We start from the raw sequence: 25,122 nt of genomic DNA on the forward strand, positions 1-25,122 counted from the left end.
TTCGCAACCAATCTGAAACCAACAGCTGAACAGCAAACCTCTGATATGTTCCAGAAACTTGATGGTCACTTGACAGATGCTGCAACTATCTAGGCACGTTTGCACTTTTACGCCCGAATTAAACACGTTTCTATGCGTGTGCAGTGTGCTCTGCTGGCCTCAAAAAAAAAATAACGGGATGGTGCATGCATCTGGGAGAGGGGGAAATGAATGGATCAAAAGGTCAGCATAACTGCAAGTGGTGCACGGACAAGGGAGTGAGGACAGAAAAGGAAAAATGACAACGTGAGATTCTCAAAGCTCTTTTTTTTCTCTCCATTTTCGTGATGCAAGCCCTCAAGCTCCCTTTTGATGCAGCGTTGAAAAGTCGAGACGATAAGATTGATTGATTTCAACTCGCAAGGTCTCATGGGAGGCTGGAGGAGGACTAGGACAACACAGCAGAGGATACTTTTGAGCCTTGTGATCATGCGCGTACGTGTCTGGTTTGCCATTGTTTTATTTTTTTCTTAAGGACACGGATGATTTTGTATTTCTACTCGTGTTGCTGCACGTGCTGGATGCTTTTCCCCGTTCGCAAGCAATTATAGTAGTGTGCCCCCCCAAGTTAAAGAGTATTCTCGAGTTAAACACCTGATAAGTTTGGTTATTACCGGCCCATCTCATCCGTCCTCAATTCTTTTCTCGAATAATCTGTCATCTATTCTTTTCACACAAAAAACGTGGATGCTCCACGCGTACATGCACTCTTTTGTCTTTCTTTTTTCGAGTCAATTTCATTTTAGCTTGCAAATGACGTGAACCGAAAGCATGATTTTTATCCAAAATCCACCCCCTTTGCTTTAGCAAAAGCTCAGACCAAGGTTGGTGCTCAAGATCATGAAAGATACCCTGCAACTTCTGGGCAATCCACTGTTGCTCTTGCTCGGGGGCATATGCGAAGGGATCACCTATTCATCTCTACCCAATTCATAGAAATCCTTGGAGGGTATAAATGTAAATCGCCGCACCCAGAGCGCGGTGCACAAAGAGGGAGGGAAAAGCCAGAGCAGCAACCGCTCCCGTTCGCATCGCAGCTTCCACACCTCACCACCTGAGCTCGGTCGGTGGCGGGCTGCCCGCCGCCTCCTTCCGTCTGCCGCTTTGCTTGCTCCACCCCCACCGCACGCACCTCGCCTCGCCTCCGTCCAGGCAGAGACCCGGGTCAAGCGATCCGGTCGCATCTCCACGCGCACCTCCTCGGCTTCCCCGTGCGTGCGGTTCTTGGTGGTGAGGGTGTGCGTGGCGGCGGCCTCGAGTTGACTGCTCGAGGTGTGAGTTCCGACACCTGCCACGGCGTGCGCCGCCGCCGTTCTTGCAGCAGGGTTTCGTCCCGTCCCGTCAGGAGTGTGGGTGAGTCGGTGGGCGGGGTTCGATCTGAACAAGGCTTGGGTTTTTTTGCTAGGGGCGCCCGGTTGGTCAGCTCGCAGAAGAAGCTGAGCTGGTTGGGCGTGGAGGTTTTGATTGACTTTTGAGGTGCCGGGGGTAGACAGGTTGCTTCTTGCTCGCTGGTTTCTTGGCTCTGCGGCTACGGAGCTTGCTGAATTTCCTCCAGAATTTGTGGCGGAGCTCCGTCCTGACCTTGCGAAGATTGGACCTTTGGGGCTGCTTGCTCACTGTTTGCCTTGCTGGAGAGTCTTGGGAGCCTCTGTTCCTCTTGATTCCTTGCATTACTGGTCATCTTGTGCTCCGAGCCAACTAAGGAGGCCATCTTTTCCCGCTCGGCTCGTTCATGTAAACGGAGGATTGAGCTGATCTAGCTGGGGATCTTGAGGCGACAGAGCTCTTGATTGATTGCACAGTGCATGAGTGGCGGGTGAATTGGTACAGAGGGAGGTAAACATGGGGAATTGCATGGACACCACGGCGCGGGTGGATCACAGCATGAACAATGCTGCCTGTGAGTGCCCTGGCTCTCTCTAGAATTATTTTGCTCTATATTGCCAACTTTGTCTTTTACAGCTCTGGATTGTTATGGCTGCTTATATGAATTTACCCCTTTCGTGCTAAATATTTTGAGGTCGAACTACTTGATCTGGCTCTGTTACCTGTTTTGGTGTAGAGTTTTTGTTTTTAGTTGTTAGCACCTTCCTTTCTAGCTACTTTTGTTCCTCTTTGTTACTTCTGTAGGATAAGACATAGCGGTAGGATTTAAAGCCAACAGTGGAAAATTTTGTGCCTGAATATAGTTAGGGCGCTTTCACAGCACTTCTAGGGCCACTGAGGTGGCAATCGAATCTGAAAATTGACCTAAGAGTGTCATGATCACCTTGATTTACGAATTGGAACATTAGGCTTAATGTATTTTGGTTCCACATTAGCAAAACGAATAGAGATTACTACGGGTCCAGTAAGAATTTTTTAGCATACGGTTATGGGATCCAATAAGAATTTTGTAGCATCCGGTTATGGTAAGTAGGTTCACAAATTTGGTAGAGCACCAGTTAGGGAAATACATCCCCTTCTGAGCAGCTTGGAACATTGATTGCTGTTAAATTGACAACCTAAACATGTTTACAATTTTCTTAATTGTTAGCATAATTTTAGTACCAGAATTCATGAGTATGACATCATCATAATCTTTAAATGCTATTGATATCAAGTTGTTCTGATGCATATTTTTCTGCTGCTTATTGAGAGATCAGACCCATCAAAAGTGACCAGCAAGACAAGTTTATCATCTGTCCCTTCCACGATTAAAAGCAACTCAACCCGCTCAACTTTGACTCTTTCGTCTATGAGAGATCGAAGTGAGCTTCCTACTCCTCGAACAGAAGGTGAAATCTTGTCATCTTCTAATTTGAAGGCATTCACATTCAATGATCTAAAAACTGCAACCAAGAACTTCCGACCGGACAGTCTTCTTGGGGAAGGAGGATTTGGGCATGTCTATAAAGGTTGGATTGATGAACACACGCTTGCCCCTTCAAAACCGGGTAGTGGTCTGGTTGTTGCTGTCAAGAAGCTCAAACCAGAAGGTTTCCAAGGGCACAAGGAATGGCTGGTAGGTTCATCTCTCCTCTATATATTTTCTACTGCTCCAAGAATATTTTTTTTATTGTTCCCGGTTGTTCTTACCCTTTCCCTGCTGCAGACAGAGGTTGATTACCTTGGCCAACTTCACCACAAGAATCTTGTTAAGCTCATTGGTTACTGCTCAGACGGTGATAACCGGCTTCTGGTATATGAATTTATGCCCAAGGGAAGTTTGGAGAATCATCTGTTCAGAAGTATGTATTTAATCTCTATGGCACTGCATTGTGGAGTCCCAAGTTTCATATAACTTGTTTGGGCATTTAATAATGCAATATTTCTACTTTTCAGGAGGTGCTGATCCTTTGTCATGGGCAATAAGGCTCAAAGTTGCTATTGGTGCTGCTAGGGGTTTATCATTTTTACATGATGCTGAAAACCAAGTTATATATCGTGATTTCAAGGCATCCAACATTCTCCTCGATTCGGTATGCTTAAATATTATTCCAACTCTAATTATGAAGCATGTGTATCTTGTTGAATACCCCTTTATCTTGTTCTTTGTTGTTGTTTCAATGCAGGAATTCAACTCAAAACTTTCGGATTTTGGCTTGGCAAAAGCTGGTCCAACCGGGGATAAAACCCATGTATCCACACAAGTCATGGGCACTCATGGATATGCAGCTCCAGAGTATATTGCAACAGGTTAGATATTTTGTGTCGATGTATGTATAAAATAATTGGGTATATACTGTACATTGCCCTTGTGTATGGCTTCATCTTTAACGGGAGATGCCAGTGCTGGGTCCTTGTACTGCATGAGCTATAGCTCACTTAATTATCTTGCTTCCTACCTAAAGCATCTTTAGTGGTCCTGGGTATAATAGAGGACTACTTGTTTAAGCTAACAGAAATTATTGTGCCATCCTGCCATGAGTGTCTTTGCTTCCTTTTTATTTCAACAACTTGTATCCAATTGTATGTATGTTCTGTTTTGTGTTGCATTCCCTTGAATGGAGCATTTCATTTTGATATGTCAGATTAGTCCTTGCACATTGTGAATGCTCCAGTGAACTTTATTCCTACTAAGTGCAGTGGGAAAAATATTCCTGGATTTAGGACATAATCGAACATAATGGTAATGAAGATAAATGGTTATTTCTGGATCTATTTGTTCTCATGTTGCTTGAAATTTCACAGGCCGTCTCTCTGCGAAGGCAGATGTCTACAGCTTTGGGGTGGTGTTGCTTGAGTTGCTCACTGGAAGAAGAGCCTTGGACAAATCGAAGCCAGGCATAGAGCAGAACTTAGTTGATTGGGCCAGACCTCACTTAGGTGACAAGCGCAGGCTATACCGCATCATGGACACAAAGCTTGGAGGCCAGTATCCAAAAAAGGGTGCAAACGCCATTGCAAGCATTGCCTTGCAATGCATCTGTGGTGATGCCAAGATGCGGCCTCGGATGTCTCAGGTGTTGGAAGAGCTGGAGCAGCTGCAAGATGCCAAATATGGTTCAGCGTCACCACTGGTTGACATTCGAAAGGCCTCACACGCCATACCAAGATCGCCAAGATCACCAATGAGGGTCCAACCTTCGCCACGGCGCTCTCTTGGAGCAGCAGCAGCATCCCCATTGCCAGGATATCGCACTGCACAAGTGCACTAGGACAAGACTTAGAAGATGCGACGTACCTGTAGGTTGTATATTTGTTGGTTCAGCAATGAGCAGCGTTGTAACTTTTGCTTCTGATGTTTTGGCGATCGTGTGTGCCACGGAAAACCACTATGTCAATCTATGATAAGTTGCCTTGCCTGGTTCAGAAAGCGTATAGCGTAGTGGCCTGTGTCGTCAGTGTTTTGAAATTCACTCGGCTAGCACGTGTAACTTCCTCGATCTCTTTGTTTGCTGCAATGGAAAATCGTAATGGAGTTCACAGTTTATACAGCAAAATAGATGAATGTTGCTCCATCTCAAAGGCGATTTGAAGTCTTGGTTTAGTGTGCAAGTTCTTTTTTTTTTCTTTTGACAAAAGGTTTCCCCCGCTTTTCACTAGAAAACAAAAGTTGGTAGCAGGTAACAGCTGCATTTTATCTGTTTTCATTTCTCGACGTTGAACTCCTGAATCTCTATCCCAGTGTGACGAGCGCCGCCCTGTTTCCTCACCAAAACTTCATCACCGACTTTCAGCGAAGTCACAGGAATAGCAGTTCTTCCACTTGATCCTGTGCCGAACGATAATACAGGCCGGGAATTAGCTGATTGAAAGAGACTTAAAAATGATAGATATAATAGCAAATTAGTGATATTCCACGTGTATAGTCCAATCTTTTAATTTTGGACCACAATGGATTTACCTGTGGCATCGGTGATGAGCGCAACTGTCTCTGCATTCTGTAGGAAAATGCTATACGTATCATCTCCGGAGTTGTCCTGCGGCAAGACAATAGTAGCATGAAATGGACATTCACATGAAAAAACACATAAATCTTACAGCAAAGTACACCAAATTTTTGTTACCTTTGCTTCTACAAGGATGAGAGGCCTTGATTCAATCTTCACACGTCCCACAATCACGGTACGCCATAGCCCATGTTGATCAACCACAATGACTTCCTTTCCTGATCGCAGTTCAGAGAGGTAGCTAGTCTTGCCCCCAGGGACAGTGACATATGCATGCACAGGCCCCTAAAAGTGACAAGATCATATATTCGTATAGGTCTTTGCTGTGTTGCAATACACTAATACCCAGTTACGCATAATATCTTGCTGCCATCCAATTTATTTTAGACTTACCGCATTGACCCTGAAAGGCCTGTTTGCAATGTAGTTCGTTTCCAAGCATTCAGAGTGAACAAGGAACATTCCTCTTGCATAGGATCCAACCTGAAAATAAGATGCCATGTAACTCTAGATGCAGACTTGTATGCTTGTATGGATAACAGGAATCAACAAAATGCCACATATTAACGGAGCCAATAAGGCAGAATGGTATACCCCTGAGGTCACACTGAATAGTGAACATTTTAATATCTCCATTTTTTTTCAATGCATGGCAACAATGAACTCCGCCTATGCTGACCGGAAGACTCTCTCCTCATGAGTCGTCTCAGCATAGCCGGTCCCAAGCCCGGGTAAAGGAGGAGGGTTGCGTTAGGTTTTGGCAAACCAGCATAAAAAATAGCCACTCTAATAGATTTGAAACCCACAAGAAACTCGTTGGGGCGTAACCCTCTTAGCGACACGCTACATCGGAACCCGGGTGTGGTGATAAATGGGCAAGGGCCGGGTCGCCATCCCCCAAGGGCGTGTCGTATCGTGACCTGGGTACGATGATAAGTGAGCAAGGGTCGGGTTGTCACCTGAATGACGCGCTACATCTACGCCCGGGTGTAGTGAAAAATGAGCAAAGGTCTTCGCACTTCCCTCGACGGGTGCGAAGGGTAAGGAAGCTAGCCGAGCCAACTAGAATTCGTATAGGTAGCTGGAACGTAGAGTCCCTAACAGGTAAGTTGCGAGAGCTAGTTGATGCAGCAATTAGGAGGCGTGTAAATATTCTATGCGTTCAGGAGACTAAATGGAAGTGCCAGAAGCCGAAGGAGGTTGAGGATACAGGCTTCAAACTTTGGTACTGTCACACCCTAAAATATTTAATTTTAGGATGTGAATATCTTTTAGAATGTGTTTAGCCATCTTTAGGGTTTCCCAAGAATTTTCTAGTTTTCTCTGGCAATTATTCTCAGCTAAATCAATTTGTTTGAATGGCTCTAAAATCTTTTTCACGATCTTCAAATATTTTATTTGGACTCTCCTGTCCTGAACTATCTTTAAGAAATTTTTTCAGGAATTTCCGAATACTCGGGATATATTTTTCGTGGCTTAAAATATTTATCTAGACTTTTCTAGATTTGTTTTAAGCGTGAGATGAAAATATATTCTAGAAAATGAATCTAGTTTCTTTTCTTCCCGGATTAGATTCAACTCATCTTTCCTATTTGAGTTCTCCTTGCACTAATCTATCTTCCCGATCAAGTTATGCCCGTGACGGTGCTCTATGACTCGTTTTCAGTATTGTTCCGACAATGCTCCATCAGCGCCAGCTCCTACGATCGGCACCGTTGCTCAAAACTCGAGACCCAACTCGATCTGCCTTGGTCGACAAGTCACTTTCTCTTCGTGACTCAAATTATGTCCATCGGTACAAATCAATCTCAATCAATCCAAGCGTCCATTGTTTCCCGTTCTCTTCCTCGACACAGTAGCCAGCCTGTCACTCATTTCCCTCTCTCCGAAGTTACCGATCCCACCTGTCAATCTCCTCTTTCTTCCTGCACACGGTAGCCATACTGTGTCAATCCTCGCTTCCCTACACACGCTAGGACGATGAGTCTGATCTGGCCACACCAACTCGAGCTTATCGTTCTCCTGAATGTCATTTGCAAGCCAAACTAGTGGTTTGCCACGTGCTCATTTTGGGCTCCTTTCAAGATCAAATATCTCGGGTTTGCTGTCCATGGCACGTGCATCACGCAATCCCGACGATCTACATCCCATATAAAAGGTGCAACTGGCTCGACCCTTCCCTCCCCATCTTTTCTTTTCGCGGCCCAATTCGATGATCCAGCCTAGCACCAAATCCCGACTCAGCCCTACCGTGCTATGCTTGGTATTCCCGTGCATATGCGCTAGGACTCGTTGACCGAGTTACTTGTGATCACGAAAGCCTAGCCATCTGCGTTGTGCAGGCCACTTGACCCCTCTACCTGTCTTGCTCTTTCCAGTCTGCTCTCTACGTTGGCCCAGTTCCACTTTTCCGGTCCTTTCTGCTTGATAGCGTGCCGAGTGCCTCGTCCTTTCTCCGTTACCCTTTTCCTTGTTCGTCCCAAGATCGAACCCTGCTCAACCCATGAACGAATCCTTCGGTCTGCCCGACCCGAGACACACTTGCGCCATGCTGCCCCCAGAACGAGTCTGAGCGCCGCACGATGCTTCCTTGGCGTGCGTTCCACGCTCACGCTAGGGCTGCTGTGCCTATAAAACGCGAGCGCCCGAGGCCCTCGACCCTGCTGCAATCACCCCCTACCTAGCGCCGCCGCTTGCTTGGACATCATGCCAAGCCTCCCCATGACCTCCCCTGCGCCTGCACACCGCCACCAAGGAGCTGTGTGCCTAGGCCCTCTGCACGTCGCCCCCTATCCCGAGCGCCGGTATCAGGAGGCTGAGCGCCCAGATCTCCCTCTCAAGTGCACGCCCTTGATGCCTCGCGATTTCATCCTCTCGCACTTCCATCTCGCAGCGCCGCTGCCACCCAGGAATAGAAGCGGAGCAGAGCATCGCGCCTCCTACGTCTGCACGCCGCCCCTGCCCACGCACCAGCCGGGGGCCGCGCGCCCAGGCCTCCTCCGCTCCCCAGCGTCACTTCCTGCCGCACCCCGTCCCCTACAGCAGGTCGCCCCGACCCCTCCTGCATCATCCTCATGATGCCCAGCGCCCCCATCACGAACAGAGCCGCCGCCGCCCCTTCCGGTTCCAAATCCGGTCACCATGGTGAGTCTCCGGCGTGGGTAAGCCATCAAATCGGACCTCCTCCCTCTCCTCTCCGTTTTCCCCCATGCGCCATGGTCCCCCGCGCGCGGGAATGCCAGCAACGAGAGCAACCAGAAGCTCTGTACGCCATAGCCATGGAGATCTATAAGCTTTTGCACAAAACCCCTAGAGAACCGTGTAATCTTTATGTTATTTCTTGTGTCTTGTAAATTTTACTAATAACCCCCTACATCTATTAGGTCTTTTCAACCTAGGCCCACCCCTAACCTTTTTCAGATCTAACCCTAACCTATGCTAATTTCGCGAGTACTATTTTATGTGTCTTTCAAAAAATCAGCTGCTAGCCCTCGTAGTCTATAGTTAATCACGACTAGGTCCCTGCAACCTTGTTTCTACGTTTTAGATCCTTTTCGATCCGTTTTTGTTGCGCTAGCTTTGTTTTAGCGTAAGCTATCGTCAAGCGACGTTGTTGTATCATAATACTTGTTTTAAAATTAACTATAAATTTAATTTGATTAATATCCTTTCAACTAGATTTCCTAATTAAATGATAATTAGATCTATACTCTGGTTTTCACCACTAATGTTAACTTGATTAATATCAAATCAAATGTATTTGTAATTTAATTTGTTAGTTCAATAAGAATCATATAAAGTTGTGCGTTTAGATGCTTTCACATGTCTCCTTCAAATAAATTGTTTAATTAGTAAGTGGTACATAGATAATTGAATAAAATTGGACTAAGTTCTATTTCGCTTTGCAAATGAAAACATAATATGAGTTACTTAGAACCAAAGATATTTTCTTTTAAAATATCTTTTGCATATGGTTTCTAATTAAAATAAATAAAGTTAATAGTTCTTTTTGTACAATAATAATACAAATCTTTCGATAGCTGTTTCTTTTCAACCGTAGCTTCGTTTTCCGCATTTCTTGTGTTGTCGTAACCGTAGCAACGAGCCCTATCCTTTTGTATGCTCTCTTAAAGACTTTCTTTTGTTTTGGTGTATTGTTCTTAGATGTATCTTCTTGTTTGCTTTGTATGGTTGCCCGATGATTGTTTCGAGTAGAAGAATCGCTGTTCAAGGATTGAAGATCAAATTTTCCAGATGAGCAAAAGCTGAAGAGCAGTAAGAGTAGCTTTTCGTTGGAGAAAAGCAAGTGACCCTAACCATACTTCTATCTATGCTTATTTATGATAATACTTGATTTAATTGAAACATGGAGAACCACTCAAGAAAACAGTACAACCACAATACTATATGGCTCTAGTCTTGGCTGATTAATTAGAGACTCTATCTTGTGACAATCTTACCGAAAGGGCAAGAGGGGATGCATCGACGGGGTATAGCTCGGTCCTCTTGGGGCAATTGGTATTGTTTAATGGTCCTTTGGCAATGTACCACCTCATTAGGACAGTGTTATGACCGCTTTGGCTTGAAATCTTAGCAGATTGTCATGGGTTAGGAAATCTTTGTAAAGACCTCGTAGCGTCCCTATGCAATCACACCTCGGAAGTGTGGTATTGTGCCTGATCAGCACATATGCGTGGTTGGGTTCAAAGTTCTTCGGAACTTTTACGCGAATTGTGGTGAAAGTGTACAACCTCTGCAGAGTTAAAACTAACCGGTTAGCCGTGCTCACGGTCAAGAGCGGCTTGGACCCTCACATGATTAACAAACTTAAAGATGAAATTAAATCATTTTCTGGTTATTTCTTGTGGCCTTGCTGAGTACCAACCATAAGTGTACTCACTCTTGCTTACTGCTGCTCAGAAGGAGAAAGTTATGGTGAACTCTATTGAAGATGTTGCTGAGTTCTAGGCATACATAACCCCCAGTCGATTGCCTATGAAGTTTAAAGCCATCGTTTCCAGAATAAGCTGTAAACTCTGATAGTCTTTTATTTGTTTTAGTTCTCTTTTTTGTGATACTGTACTGATTATTCACTTATGATGTCTCTATATGTATAAAACTTGATCCTGGCATACATATAGCTATGCATTCGGTTTTGTCCTTAAAACCGGGTGTGACAGGTACACGGGAGCAACTCCGGGTAGAAATGGTGTAGGCATCTTGATTGATAGGAGCCTTAAGGATGGAGTCGTAGAGGTTAGAAGGCAAGGCGACCGGATTATCCTAATCCGGTTGGTAGTTGGAGATTCGGTTTTGAATGTGATCAGTGCATATGCCCCTCAGGTAGGCCTTAGTGAGAGCCCCAAGATGCAGTTCTGGGAAGATCTAGATAGCATGGTTAGTACCGTGCCTACTAGCGAGAAACTCTTCATAGGAGGAGATCTCAACGGCCATGTGGGTGCGACTAATGTAGGGTTCGAGCGAGTGCACGGGGGTTTTGGATATGGTAGCAGGAGTCAAGAGAGGGAGGATGTGTTGAACTTCGCGTTAGCCTACGACTTGTTGATAGCGAATACCGTGTTTAAGAAGAGGGAATCTCATCTTGTGACGTTTCGTAGTGGACAACACTCGAGCCAGATCGACTTTATCCTTGCTAGGAGGGAGTATAGACGTGATTGGTTAGATTATAAGGTGATACCTGGGGAGTGTGTTGTCCCTCAACACAAACTTGTGGTGGCGGACTTTCGTCTTCGGGTACGTGTCCATCGGGACAAATGTGCCAAGATTGTGAGAACAAAGTGGTGGAAGCTTAGAGGGGAAGCGGCACAAGTGTTTAACAAAAGGATGCTAGGTGAGGGGCCTTGGGAAGAAGGAGAAGACGCAGATGACATGTGGCTAAAGATGGCAACATGTGTTCGGAAGGTGGCCTCAGAGGTGTTTGGCGTGAGTAGGGGAGGCAAACAGGAGGGGAAAGACACCTGGTGGTGGAACGACGAGGTGAAAGGGCTATTATGGAGAAGAAAATGTTTCAAGCGCCTCCACCTTGACAAGAGTGCAGCCAACATCGAGGGCTATAAATTAGCGAAGAGGATTGCAAAGCGAGCTGTGAGTGTAGCAAAGGGTAAGACGTATGATGATCTGTATCAGCGGCTAGGCACGAAATAAGAGAAGGACATTTATAGAATGGCTAGGATCCGCAAGCGGAATACAAGGGACATCAACCAAATCAAATGCATTAAGGATGGGACAGATCGACTGCTAGTGAAGGATGAGGAGATCATGGATAGATGGAGAGAGTACTTCGACAAGTTGTTTAATGGGGAGAGTGATGGCCCTACCCTCGAGTTAGATGACTCTTTTGACGATACCAACAGACGTTTTGTGAGGAGAATTCGGGAGGTAGAGATCGGGGAGGCTTTGAAGAGGATGAAGGGAGGTAAAGCGATGGGCCCTGATGGTATCCCCATTGAGGTGTGGAGATGCCTAGGAGATAGAGCAATAGTATGGTTAACTAAGCTTTTTAATCTCATTTTTCGGCCAAACAAGATGCCGGAAGAATGGAGGAGAAGTATATTAGTACCTATCTTCAAAAACAAGGGCGATGTTCAAAGTTGTACTAATTACCGTGGGATTAAGCTGATGAGCCATACGATGAAGCTTTGGGAGAGGGTTATCGAGCATCGCCTAAGAAGAGTGACAAGTGTGACCCAAAACCAATTTGGGTTCATGCCTGGAAGGTCAACCATGGAGGCGATTTTCTTAATACGACAATTGATGGAGAGATATAGGGAGCAGAAGAAGGACTTGCACATGGTCTTCATTGACATTGAGAAGGCATAAGACAAAGTCACAAGAAATGTCATGTGGTGGGCCTTGGAGAAGCACAAAGTCCCAACTAAGTACATTACCCTCATTAAGGATATGTACAAGGATGCGACGATGTTTGTCCGGACATGTGATGGCAACATCACTGACTTTCCTATTAACATAGGCCTACACCAGGGGTCAGCATTGAGCCCTTATTTATTTGCTTTAGTGGTAGATGAGGTCACAAGGGATATACAAGGTAAGATCCTTTGGTGTATGCTCTTTGCTAATGATGTGGTGCTAGTTGACGAGAGTAGGGTAGGGGTTAATAGGAAGTTAGAGCTGTGGAGACGCACGTTAGAGTCGAAAGAGTTCAGACTTAGTAGGATCAAGACCGAGTACCTGATGTGCGATTTCAGCGCGACTAGGCATGAGGGGGGAGACGTTAGTCTAGATGGGCAAGTGGTGGTTCAGAAGGATACTTTTCGGTATTTAGGATCGGTGCTACAAAAGGATGGCGACATTGATGAAGATGTTAGGCATAGAATTTCAGCTGGCTAGTTGAAATGGCGGCAAGCTTCTGGCATCCTTTGTGACAAGAGGGTGCCACAAAAACTAAAAGACAAATTCTATAGGACAGCAATTCGTCCGGCGATGTTATACGGTGCTGAATGTTGGCCTACAAAAAGGCGACATGTCCAGCAACTGAGTGTAGCAGAGATGCGGATGTTGCGGTGGTTTTGCGGGCACACAAGGAGGGATAGAGTCCGGAACGATGTTATTCGGGATAGGGTCGGGGTGGCACCAATTGAAGAGAAACTTACCCAGCATCGACTGAGATGGTTTGGACATGTCCAACGAAGGCCTCCTGAGACGCCGGTGCGTAATGGGGTTCTTGAGCAGGTCGATAATGTAAAGAGGGGTAGATGTAGACCTAAACTGACGTGGGATGAGTCGGTTAAGAGAGATCTTAAGGATTGGAATATTTCTAAAGAGATAGCTTTGGATAGGAGCACTTGGAGACTAGCTATCAATGTGGCTGAATCTTGAACTTATTTCTTTCGGGTTTCATTTCTAGCCTACCCCAACTTGCTTTGGAAAAAAAACTTGTTGTTGTTGTTGCATGGCAACAATGAACAAGTGAGATATATACACAAACCAGAAGGCCTTCACCAGGTCGCATGATACTGCAAAGGTCCACACAAACACGATCACCCATACCAACAACTTCAACCTTCGATACAGTAGCCTTTGACAATGGTAATTGACTCTTTGCCTCATTCCTTCTGTCAAAATAATCCTGAGTCATTAAAAGGGGAGGAAAAACAAACATCTGGTAAATCGTACATGAAAAAACAATAAGCAGTAGCAAGAAGTAGCCTCCTGTACAGTCAAATATAAATATACTACAACCATGGCATTTAATACTACAAGCCCATTTTATACTGGCAGGGGTTTACTAGTTAAGCACAGTGGAACTTTGAATAGAGTTATTATAAAATACCTTGAGCTTAATGATATCATCCATGTCATCTACATTAAGTACAACTCCATCAAGCCCTTACTCCAAGGCCTACAAAATGAGTGAAGGAAACAATGACTCAGCCACAAACAACATAATTTACAACAAATACCTACCAGTATTGTATGTGCGCGATGGTGTTATATCTTATCTGCTGAAATCTCTGGAAAATTACCTCAAGAAAAACTTGAGCCTCAGTTGAATTTGTTGAAACAGCCAATACAGTTCCTTTACATCCTTGGAATGCAGCAACTATATTTTCGGCCGGTATAACCTATCAAACGTGGAAAGGAAATACCACTGAATGCCTCTGATGGATAGGGTAGGTTTATGCAATAATGTTTGGAAGCCACTGATCAGACACACTCGGTACATGCTTTTGATGAAATATAAATAGAAAACCTGGAGTGTAGTAACGGTTAATCAATCTCAAGTCAGTATGATAAGTTATGGCATATATGCGTAAAAAGCAAAACACAACTTTGAAACAATTTCCTTGCTGTGGATCAGGGGGGATAATAAGATTGGTGCTTATGCTGCAATGTTCAGTAGTCTAACCTGCCAACCACCTCGAAAGTCTATGACAATGTTCTTGACTTCTACATTGTCTGGTTGTACGAGTTCAAGCTCTCTGGGTGAAGAGACTTGCGAAATTTCAGCAACTTTTTGATTTTCGCCATCGAAAATCTTTGGACCATCAATAAAGAGAGGATTGATGCGAGCACTTGCTGAAAAAGCAAATGACCATGAAAAGCCATCATGAACCACTAGAATCTGAGGAGTCTTAATGCTCGGTCAAGTATATCATCAGACACATAGCTCTAGTAAGCCTACACTAATTTAAATAGGAACACAAGGCCTGGACATGTTTTGACCCTTTTGGCCTTTTTTCCAATGTAAATTAGTCTGCATCGACTTTGGAATTTGTAAATTGTAACAGTTTAAATAAGGGATTCAGGCCATCTCAACATTCACCTAGTTGTCGAACCAGCAAATAACATAACATTATGGGCTTGAGATAAAAGGAAATAATTATTCTCACATGACCAATCCTCGCCGAGATCCTTGGATCCGAAGAGGAAAGTGGTCCACCCCCTCTCCACGGCCGCCGTCATAACCTGCCGATTCTCGGTCCACACCCAGACGGTCTTCTTCAGCTCCGCCGGCGCAGCAGTAGAGGCGCGCATCCTGACGGAAGCGCGACGCGGCGCAGCAGTAGAGGCTGCATCACACCAATCAGAATTCCAGGCTCACAATCAGTAGCCATCGCAATAGCAAAATCATCAGTTGGCTGGCTACTTGGACCCCATTTTCCCGCCAAAACCAAACGATGGCATCAGCAAGTGATGGAACAAAGGGATGGAATGGATTGAGCCATTGAGTCGGGAGCCACGAATCGGGTTGGGGGATCTGCGTTGGGCGAAGAATCTAGTAGGTGAAATAGAACAAGGTAGGGACAGGGCAGTACCTGTTCTTCGGGTTTGGGGCGGGAGGCGGGAGGCGTGGAAGCACGCTAGGGCATTGGCAGAGCCCGAGGAGGAAGAGACTGCCATTGATGATTAGAGCTTTTTTTTTTTGAGAGTGATGATTAGAGCTTTTGTGGCTTGCTTAGCTTCACTCGCATCCTCATCTTCCTCCTGACATTTTTGGCCCCCATCGTGATGAGGGCTTTGTATGGAGGCCCATGCAGAGCTTAAAAAGAGCGCGATCATTTGTTGGGCCAAAAGCCCAAGTGAGAGAAGGCCCAAGACATACACGCATGTAAGGCTTAGTTTGGGAGTAAAGGGTTATTAGGGAACGTAACCCTGGGTGCCGCACCCCCACCTCCCCGTTACTGTTTGGCAGCATTGAGACGCCATATGTATATTCTCTAGCATATATTCTATCCACCCATATAATTCCAACACAGGCACCATTTGCAGCTCAATTTTTTCCCAAATATTTCCATGCATATAGGAACATTAGAAAGATTTAGAAAATAAAAAAAATTCAGGGATTAAATAGAGCAATAACATAATCATTGCTGCAATTTTTGAGATCTTTTGCCAGAGTATGTATTTCATGAGCCTGTTCCACTACAGAACGGTCTTCGATCATCCTGTACTCAAGGAACTGCTCCATGATATACAACTCACTCCCGGCGTCAGATACTCCATATTGAGCCTCAAGAGCATCCCACAATGCTTTGCCAGTTGGCAGCCGGATATAAGAATCCACCAGGTTATCACTGAGAACACTAATGATCAAGCCTCGAAAGAGGATATCAGCCTCATCGAACGCACTCCCTTCCTCTGGAGAGAATTGTTCAGGCTTACCCTCTTTCACATGGATCACTCTCGATAGTGTTAACCACAGTATAAACCGCTCTTGCCAACGTTTGTAATTTGAACCATCAAAAGGTGATGGTTTGATTGATGCAGCAAAGCTAGATACCGAAAGCCTATTAACACAATCAGGTTTTTGGATTGTTAGATATCTAGGCAATTTTCGGTATATTTTAATTCCAAAATTAAATGTATAAACTAACAATATTTCTATGACTTTAAGGAGTAAAATAAAACATGTGAACATGTTTATACTTATCACACATATAAGCATAAACAATATAAATAACCAAAGTTTCAGGGAGTACCCTGAAGCGGGGCCGTTGCCGGAGGCATTGGCTGCGCTGTTACCAACTGGAGTAGACATCTACTCGGTTGGCCTCAGTCGAAGTAGTCGAACTAAATCGGTGCAGGAAGAAGTTCGCAGTGCAGTCCCGCGAACGGTCACCAAGATGTAGTCGACGTAGTCGTTCGGCCACCAGAATATAGTCGACGTAGTCGTTCGGCTCGTCCACCAGGAAGTAGTCGTACAATCGGGCAAAGCCTTAGTATTTTTGAGCAGTCACGCTAAAGCGTTACCCAAAAACCTGATTGCCCGCCTATCCCGTGCAGGATCTCAAGGCGAGCAAGGTTTCGGAGGCCTGCTCATGCTAATTCTGTGCGCGCAGAAATTAGCGTTGGGGAACTCAGTTGTTGCAACTGGAGAGAGAAGAGAGGAGCCGAGTTGCCTCAGTGCTCTGGTGCAGAATGGATGAGGGGAATGGCACTTCTTATATAGTGACTCAGGTGCTCAGGATCGTTGAACCTGGACACCATCAGAGTCATTTAGGTGATGCGGTTATGGCCATTAATTACAGATTTAATTGCACGTTTAATCGCACGATTAATTGCTGTCAATGGCAAAATAGCCATCACATCGCACCACGCCGCACCGCACCGCACCGCACCGCACGGCACCTGCACGTCACGTCCGGCCGCGCACGCGCACCGCACCGCCCGCCCGCCCGGCCGGCCGCGCCGCGCCGCGCCGCGCCTCGCCTCGTCTCGGCCTCGGCCACGGCCACGGCCACGGCCCGGCCCGGCTCGGCGAGGCGAGCGAGCGCGCGCGCGCGTGTGGTTCACCGTCCTCCTCTTACCGGCTTCACAAGTGGTGTACACGAAGTCCACCTTTTAAGTAGGTTGAGATCCTCCTCAATTCCCGGTACGGAATTAAGCATTGATTCCCTAGCATTAATAGTGGGCTTTAAATTCTTTTAATGTTTTAGAACGAATGGGCCAAGCCCATTACTCCAACAATCCCCACTAAGAAATTCAAGCCACACTAGAAATACCCTCATTCCCTCATTGATATACCAGTATTCGACAGAGACTGTTAAGTTGAACTTCCATCTAGGACAAAGGCTACACTTATTCACAACTGTGCAATGGACTATGCCTTGAATTGCCAGTTTTGTACAAACAAGTTTGACCAGAGCCCTACACTGGTACTAGGCTGCATAAGCATCCCCGCGGTTTGGAGCTTATAAGTCATACTCCAGGCCCTTCATGAGTTTCTAGAGAATACCCAATTCTCATAGACCATGACCAGTGGTCAAACTCATATAGGTGTGTTCCTTTCAGATGTTCTGTAGGACAACATCTTTGTTTCAAGAAAACAACTCATTTGTTTAAAAGAAACCACCTGGCACACATTAAGGTATAGACCAACCTGCCATACAGATTAGAAGAGAAATGCACCTTATACACGGAATGAGCCCTTTTCACAAAGGTTCTCTTCTCACAGTCAGACTTTAGTTTGTTTCACCATCCTAATTCACGGGATCTCCGATCACATAAGACAGGTTTCCACTATAGAATGACTCACGTGGGTCTCAAACCCAATTCCATAGATGCATTGTCTATCACATTTCGTGAAAGACCCTTTGTAAACTGATCTGCCAGATTTTTAGCCGTCTGAACATAGTCCAGGGCTATAACTCCGGAGTTTCTCAATTTTCTGACAGATTTCAACCGCCTTTTCACATGTCTAGATGACTTCATGTTATCCTTAGAACTATTCACCTTGACAATCACCGTTTGATTGTCACAGTTCATTAGGATTGCCGGTAACGGTTTTTCAACTATCGGCAAGTCCATAAGGAGCTCACGAAGCCACTCAGCCTCAACAGTGGCGGTATCTAATGCTGTGAGTTCTGCTTCCATAGTTGACCTCGTTAAGATGGTCTGCTTGCAAGACTTCCAGGAAACAGCTCCACCACCAAGTGTAAACACATATCCACTTGTGGCCTTTATCTCATCAGCATCAGAAATCCAATTTGAATCACTATACCCTTCTAGTACCCTTGGGTACCCGGTGTAGTGAATTCCATAGTTCATTGTCCCCTTCAGATAGCGCATTACTCTTTCAAGAGCCTTCCAATGATCATCTCCCGGGTTTGAAACAAACCGGCTCAGTTTGCTTACAGCAAACGAGATGTCAGGTCTTGTAGCGCTCGCTAAATACATTAATGAACCAATGATCTGAGAATATCTCAGCTGATCTCGCATTATCCTTTTGTTCTTTCTAAGAATTAAACTGGCATCATATGGTGTTGAGACAGGTTTATAGTCGCTATAACCAAAGCGACTTAACACCTTCTCCACATAGTGAGACTGTGTAAGAATCACCCCACCATTGATCTCTTTTACCAGTTTTATATTAAGGATAACATCAGCTTCTCCCAGATCCTTCATCTCAAAATTTTGAGATAAAAACTCTTTGACTTCCTTAATCACATTAAGGCTAGTGCCAAAGATCAGTATGTCATCCACATACAAGCACAAAATCACTCCTTCAGCCCCACCATAGCGATAGTACACACATCTGTCAGCTTCGTTCACAACAAAGCCGGCAGAGGTCAAAGTTCTATCAAACTTTTCATGCCACTGCTTAGGCGCTTGCTTGAGACCATATAAAGATTTTAACAACTTACAAACCATTCCTTCTTGACCCTTTGATACAAACCCATCCGGCTGATCCATATAGATCTCCTCTTCTAACTCTCCATTGAGGAAAGCCGTCTTAACGTCCATCTGATGAACGAGAAGACCATAAGAGGCTGCCAGGGAAAGTAACACCCGAATTGTGGTCAATCGGGCAACTGGTGAATAAGTGTCAAAGAAATCTTCTCCTTCTTTTTGGGTATAACCCTTGGCCACAAGCCTAGCCTTGTACTTTTCAATAGTACCATCTGGCCTAAGCTTTTTCTTGAACACCCACTTGCATCCAACCGGTTTACATCCATAAGGACGTTCAACGACCTCCCAGGTTCCATTAGACATAATAGAATCCATCTCACTCCTTACTGCTTCCTTCCAATAGTCAGCATCAGGAGATGAATATGCCTCTTCAATGGTTCTGGGTGTATCATCTATGAGGTATACAATGAAATCATCACCAAAAGACTTTACAGTCCTTTGTCTCTTGCTCTTTCTCGGAGCATCATTGTTATTCTCCTCAGGATTTTCTACAAGTGTATGTTCATTGTGTTCTATCGGCTCAGCAGAGCCATCATCCTCAATGAACTATTGTCTAGATGAACTTGTTTCATCTCTCATGGGGAAAATGTTTTCAAAAAATGTAGCATCTCTGGACTCCATTATAGTACCAACATGCATGTCAGGTACTCCAGATTTCACTATTAAAAATCTATATCCAACGCTGTGAATAGCATAACCTAGAAAGATACAATCCACAGTTTTAGGTCCAAGCTTACGTTTCTTGGTTATTGGCACACTCACTTTTGCCAAACAACCCCATGTACGTAAGTATGACAGTGTTGGCCTTTTCTTCTCCTATTCCTCGAATGGAGTTATCTCTTTATTCTTTGTAGGAACACGATTTAGGACATGACATGCAGTCAATATAGCCTCACCCCACCATTCCTTGGAAAGCTCCGCTGTATCTAACATGGCGTTAACCAAATCCGTTAGAGTGCGGTTCTTTCTTTCGGCAACCCCATTTGACTGAGGTGAATAGGGAGGCGTCCTCTCATGAATAATACCATGTTCCTCGCAGAATAAAGTAAATAAATTTGAGAAATACTCGCCACCACGATCTGACCTAACTCTTTTGATCTTTCTCTCAAGTTGGTTTTCTACTTCAGCTTTATAGATTTTAAAGTAGTATAAAGCTTCATCTTTTGACTTCAACAAATAGATGTAACAAAATCTAGTACTATCATCAATCAAAGTCATGAAATATTTTTTACCACCTTTTGTCAACACTCCATTCATTTCGCACAAATCGGAATAAATTAATTCTAAAGGTGCCAAGCTCCTTGCCTCCGCGGTCTTATGAGGCTTACGAGTTTGTTTTGATTCAACACATACATGACACTTAGAATTTTTGACAAAAGTGAACTTTGGAATTAAGCTCAAATTAGCTAAGCGCATCATACAACCAAAATTAACGTGACAAAGCCTCGAATGCCAAACATTTGTTTCATCAACGTTAATAACATTGTATGCAATTTTATTACAAACATCTGACAAAGAAAGACGGAACAAGCCTCCGCTTTCATAACCTTTTCCAACAAAAGTACCAAACTTAGACAAGATACATTTATTGGACTCAAAGACTAATTTGAAACCATCTCTACACAGTAGAGAGCCGCTGACTAAATTCTTCTTGATGGTGGGGACATGCTGTACGTTCTTCAGCTGCACGGTCTTCCCCGAAGTAAACTTCAGATTTACCGTACCAACACCAAGAACACGCGCATGTGATCCGTTCCCCATCAGCAAGGAGGAAGTCCCGCCGGTCTGGTAAGAAGAGAACAAAGAAGCATCAGCACAAACATGAATATTAGCACCAGTGTCAACCCACCACTCGGGTGAACCAAAGACTGAAAGAACAATAGGTAATAAATTACCGTACCCCGATGTTCCTCCAGGCTCGCTAATAACCATGTTGGCGGAGTCGTTGCCTTTGCGGTTCGGACACTTTGCAGCAAAGTGATCCGTACTAGCGCACACATAGCAAGCTCCCGTCTTCTTCTTCTTCTTAAAAGTGGTTGTCTTCTTAGTCTTTGGTTGGTTCTGCGGTGGCTTTTTCTTGTTCTTGTGGGAGTTGTTCTTCTGAACAAGATTGGCACTTGAAGTACCAACAACTCCTTTCCCACGTATGTCCTTTGCTCTCGCCTTCTCCTCAACATCAAGAGTCCCTATGAGTCCATCTATTGTGAACTCCTGTCTCTTGTGTTTTAGAGAAGTAGCAAAGTCCATCCAAGAAGGTGGCAGCTTAGAGATTATACCTCCAGCCACAAACTTATTGGGTAACACACATGGGGACTCTTTGCTGCAATTTTTGAGATCTTTTGCCAGAGTATGTATTTCATGAGCCTGTTCCACTACAGAACGGTCTTCGACCATCCTGTACTCAAGGAACTGCTCCATGATATACAACTCACTCCCGGCGTCAGATACTCCATATTGAGCCTCAAGAGCATCCCATAATGCTTTGCCAGTTGGCAGCCGGATATAAGAATCCACCAGGTTATCACTGAGAACACTAATGATCAAGCCTCGAAAGAGGATATCAGCCTCATCGAACGCACTCCCTTCCTCTGGAGAGAATTGTTCAGGCTTACCCTCTTTCACATGGATCACTCTCGATAGTGTTATCCACAGTATAAGCCGCTCTTGCCAACGTTTGTAATTTGAACCATCAAAAGGTGATGGTTTGATTGATGCAGCAAAGCTAGATACCGAAAGCCTATTAACACAATCAGGTTTTTGGATTGTTAGATATCTAGGCAATTTTCGGTATATTTTAATTCCAAAATTAAATGTATAAACTAACAATATTTCTATGACTTTAAGGAGTAAAATAAAACATGTGAACATGTTTATACTTATCACACATATAAGCATAAACAATATAAATAACCAAAGTTTCAGGGAGTACCCTGAAGCGGGGCCGTTGCCGGAGGCATTGGCTGCGCTGTTACCAACTGGAGTAGACATCTACTCGGTTGGCCTCAGTCGAAGTAGTCGAATTAAATCGGTGCAGGAAGAAGTTCGCAGTGCAGTCCCGCGAACGGTCACCAAGATGTAGTCGACGTAGTCGTTCGGCCACCAGAATGTAGTCGACGTAGTCGTTCGGCTCGTCCACCAGGAAATAGTCGTACAATCGGGCAAAGCCTTAGTATTTTTGAGCAGTCACGCTAAAGCGTTACCCAAAAACCTGATTGCCCGCCTATCCCGTGCAGGATCTCAAGGCGAGCAAGGTTTCGGAGGCCTGCTCACGCTAATTCTGTGCGCGCAGAAATTAGCGTTGGGGAACTCAGTTGTTGCAACTGGAGAGAGAGAGAAGAGAGGAGCCGAGTTGCCTCAGTGCTCTGGTGCAGAATGGATGAGGGGAATGGCACTCCTTATATAGTGACTCAGGTGCTCAGGATCGTTGAACCTGGACACCATCAGAGTCATTTAGGTGATGCGGTTATGGCCATTAATTACAGATTTAATTGCACATTTAATCGCACGATTAATTGCTGTCAACGGCAAAATAGCCATCACATCGCACCGCCCCGCGCCGCGCCGAGCCGCGCCGCACCTGCACGTCACGTCACGTCCGGCCGCGCACGCGCACGCGCACGCGCACCGCTCGCCCGGCCGGCCGGCCGGCCGCGCCTCGTCTCGGCCACGGCCACGGCCACGGCCACGGCCCGGCCCGGCCCGGCGAGGCGAGCGAGCGCGCGCGCGCGTGTGGTTCACCGTCCTCCTCTTACCGGCTTCACAAGTGGTGTACACGAAGTCCACCTTTTAAGTCGGTTGAGATCCTCCTCAATTCCCGGTACGGAATTAAGCATTGATTCCCTAGCATTAATAGTGGGCTTTAAATTCTTTTAATGTTTTAGAATGAATGGGCCAAGCCCATTACTCCAACACTAAGATGGTGTCAGTGCCATCTTATAGCAGAAAACTGATGTTGTATTGTGCATGTCTCTATTACGCGGATACTCCTAGGAGGTAGCATATCCGTATCCGATACGTATCGGATACGAATACGCCCCGGATACGCCTCGGATACGTTTCTAGCCGTATCCTGAAAAAACAGATACGTATTTGCTTGGATACGCGTATCCGATACTTTTGGGCCAGATGGGATACGGCCCAAAGCAGTAATCAGCCCACCCAAATGCTGTTTTGGTAGCAAGAGATGATACAAAATGATGAACTTGCTGCAATAGAACTGTAGAACTAGATGAGCAGCAACTGAAGAACCCCTTGTGGAATTAGTTGTGCTTTTAGAGAAGGCTAGTTATAGAGGTAATGTTATATGGACATGCAAGTATTGCACATCTGAGTATAGGGGAAGTTACTCAATAGTAAAATCTCACTTGCTGAATATCTATGTGATATTTATGTGTAATTATTAATTATCCTAGCCGTATCCCCGTATCAGTGTATTTTGGGAAAGTGCGTATCTGCGTATCTGATACGTATCGTATCCGATACCCGTACCAGTATCCGTGTAACATAGGTGCATGTATCAAATTATACGCAGGTCAGGTATTTATAGTAGGGAAAGGCATCAACAAATGTCAACTAGGTTCCAGAAAACTGATCTTGCAGCCTCTGTTTTCAGTAGTTAGTACTGTATTTTTAGTTATGAAATGTTTGATACTGCAGACTCACATAACCACATCCAAGATGATAGGACAACCATTGTACTTGATATCTGACATAATAGTTTATCAATTTAGATCAAGGCAACTACGATTATGCAGTGCAAGGATGACAACCTGCTAATGTGCAAACAATTATGAACTGGATGTGCACAGTACCATGCACAGTACCTGCTAATATGCTTTTTCATCCTAGTACTAGAAAATAAAGACTAACAAGCCAATCACTCCTAGAACATTTAGTCCATGCCTGCTCACTGCTCATTCAAATAAAGACTAATCAGATTTTTCTTCAGTTTTTATATCACACATCCGCTGAGCACTCTGCAGGTAACACAAATTGGCACGTCTCAGTTTAGCTAGAACAAAAAAAAATCATAAACTTGAAAATAATTACTGCTATATATAATAAAAAGGCAAACAATCTTCCATTGAGAAGTCTGAACTTCCATTGGTCGGTCATCAGCCTTTCCCAATTTTCTCATGGGCTAATGTGCTATTATGCAACACATTAGCATTGGAGAATCCAAATTGACTAACATTCCGCAAGCTTTAGATGAGTTGAAGGATGGAAGGTATATTCCCTGTTCAGGTTACTACTGGGAATGAGCGATGAGTTAGTTACGCAAGGAGTATATTTTGATCCTACCCTACACAATGATAACACAAGATTGGAGCTGCATACTCCTACCCTACACCATGTGCAGCCAGTGAACGGAGGCGCAACGTGACGCTGGATGGGAAGACGAGACGGCGCCCAGGTGCATGTGCGTGCGGGGGGTGATGCGGAGGAGGAGTGTGTACGTACCGATGAAGTGGCCCCGGAGCTCGACGTCGGGTCCCTCACAGTCGTCGTAGGGCTCCCCCGACCGCGATTTTTTGCAGGATGTGCAAGAAAAGGTGTGAGGAGAGGAGAGGAAAGGAGAGGAGAAACCCTAGCATGGGGAAAAGGAGATGGAGGGGGATGGGGGAGAGGGGAATCACCTGCACGAAGGAGGAGTTGGCTGCAGGAACACCGGCGGAAGAAGCAGGTCGGAGGAGGAGATCCAGGCGGCGGCGGCGTTCTCCTCTCGAGCTCGCGGAGTCGCTTGACTCCCGAGCGAGATGAGGGAGGGGGAGCGGCACCCGTTGTCTAGAGGCCGGGCCAGCTTCCACGGGAAAATTGGGCTTACCCGGGCCAAAAAAACCCCACGCACAAGACTTCCAAAAGCGCATGATGGACTTCACGTGGAAGAATTCCGTGTGGGCTGCCGACCCCGGGAATCGACGGGGATCCCCTGTGGGGATTTGGGCTTCCAAACTAGGCCTAATTGCAGCGGCCGGTGGATTGCAGCCCATGGGACCCAGCAGCCCCCCGAGTCGGCGATTACTGCTGGATCTACAGC

At 45.2% G+C, this 25,122-nt stretch overlaps 1 protein-coding gene, 1 long non-coding RNA gene and 1 pseudogene across 2 annotated transcripts; 1 reads left to right on the plus strand and 2 right to left on the minus strand.

The window, feature by feature from the left end:
• Positions 1–1,027: 1,027 nt before the first annotated feature.
• LOC120647162 (probable serine/threonine-protein kinase PBL3) lies at positions 1,028–4,954 on the plus strand. Its single transcript, XM_039923830.1, has 6 exons — positions 1,028–1,939; positions 2,685–3,043; positions 3,134–3,269; positions 3,364–3,500; positions 3,594–3,717; positions 4,213–4,954. The coding sequence occupies exons 1-6, from the start codon at positions 1,882–1,884 to the stop codon at positions 4,677–4,679; spliced, it is 1,281 nt and encodes a 426-aa protein (XP_039779764.1). The 5' UTR covers positions 1,028–1,881; the 3' UTR covers positions 4,680–4,954.
• LOC120647163 lies at positions 4,912–15,370 on the minus strand (annotated as a pseudogene).
• Positions 15,371–23,787: 8,417 nt separating this feature from the next.
• LOC120648891 lies at positions 23,788–24,868 on the minus strand. Its single transcript, XR_005665111.1, has 2 exons — positions 24,546–24,868; positions 23,788–24,061 (listed from the first exon to the last, which is right to left on the minus strand). It is a non-coding gene; the product is annotated as an uncharacterized LOC120648891 (long non-coding RNA).
• Between the last annotated feature and the right edge of the window lie 254 nt (positions 24,869–25,122).

This window comes from Panicum virgatum, chromosome 9K, assembly GCF_016808335.1.
Source record: "Panicum virgatum strain AP13 chromosome 9K, P.virgatum_v5, whole genome shotgun sequence".
Classification (NCBI taxonomy): domain Eukaryota; kingdom Viridiplantae; phylum Streptophyta; class Magnoliopsida; order Poales; family Poaceae; genus Panicum; species Panicum virgatum.

Excerpts from the sequence above, each read along its gene's own strand:
- LOC120647162 (XM_039923830.1), top strand. The coding sequence starts at position 1,882 with ATGGGGAATTGCATGGACACCACGGCGCGGGTGGATCACAGCATGAAC. Across the intron at positions 3,270-3,363 it reads GGAGAATCATCTGTTCAGAA|GAGGTGCTGATCCTTTGTCA; the intron begins GTATGTATTTAA and ends TCTACTTTTCAG. Across the intron at positions 3,718-4,212 it reads TCCAGAGTATATTGCAACAG|GCCGTCTCTCTGCGAAGGCA; the intron begins GTTAGATATTTT and ends GAAATTTCACAG.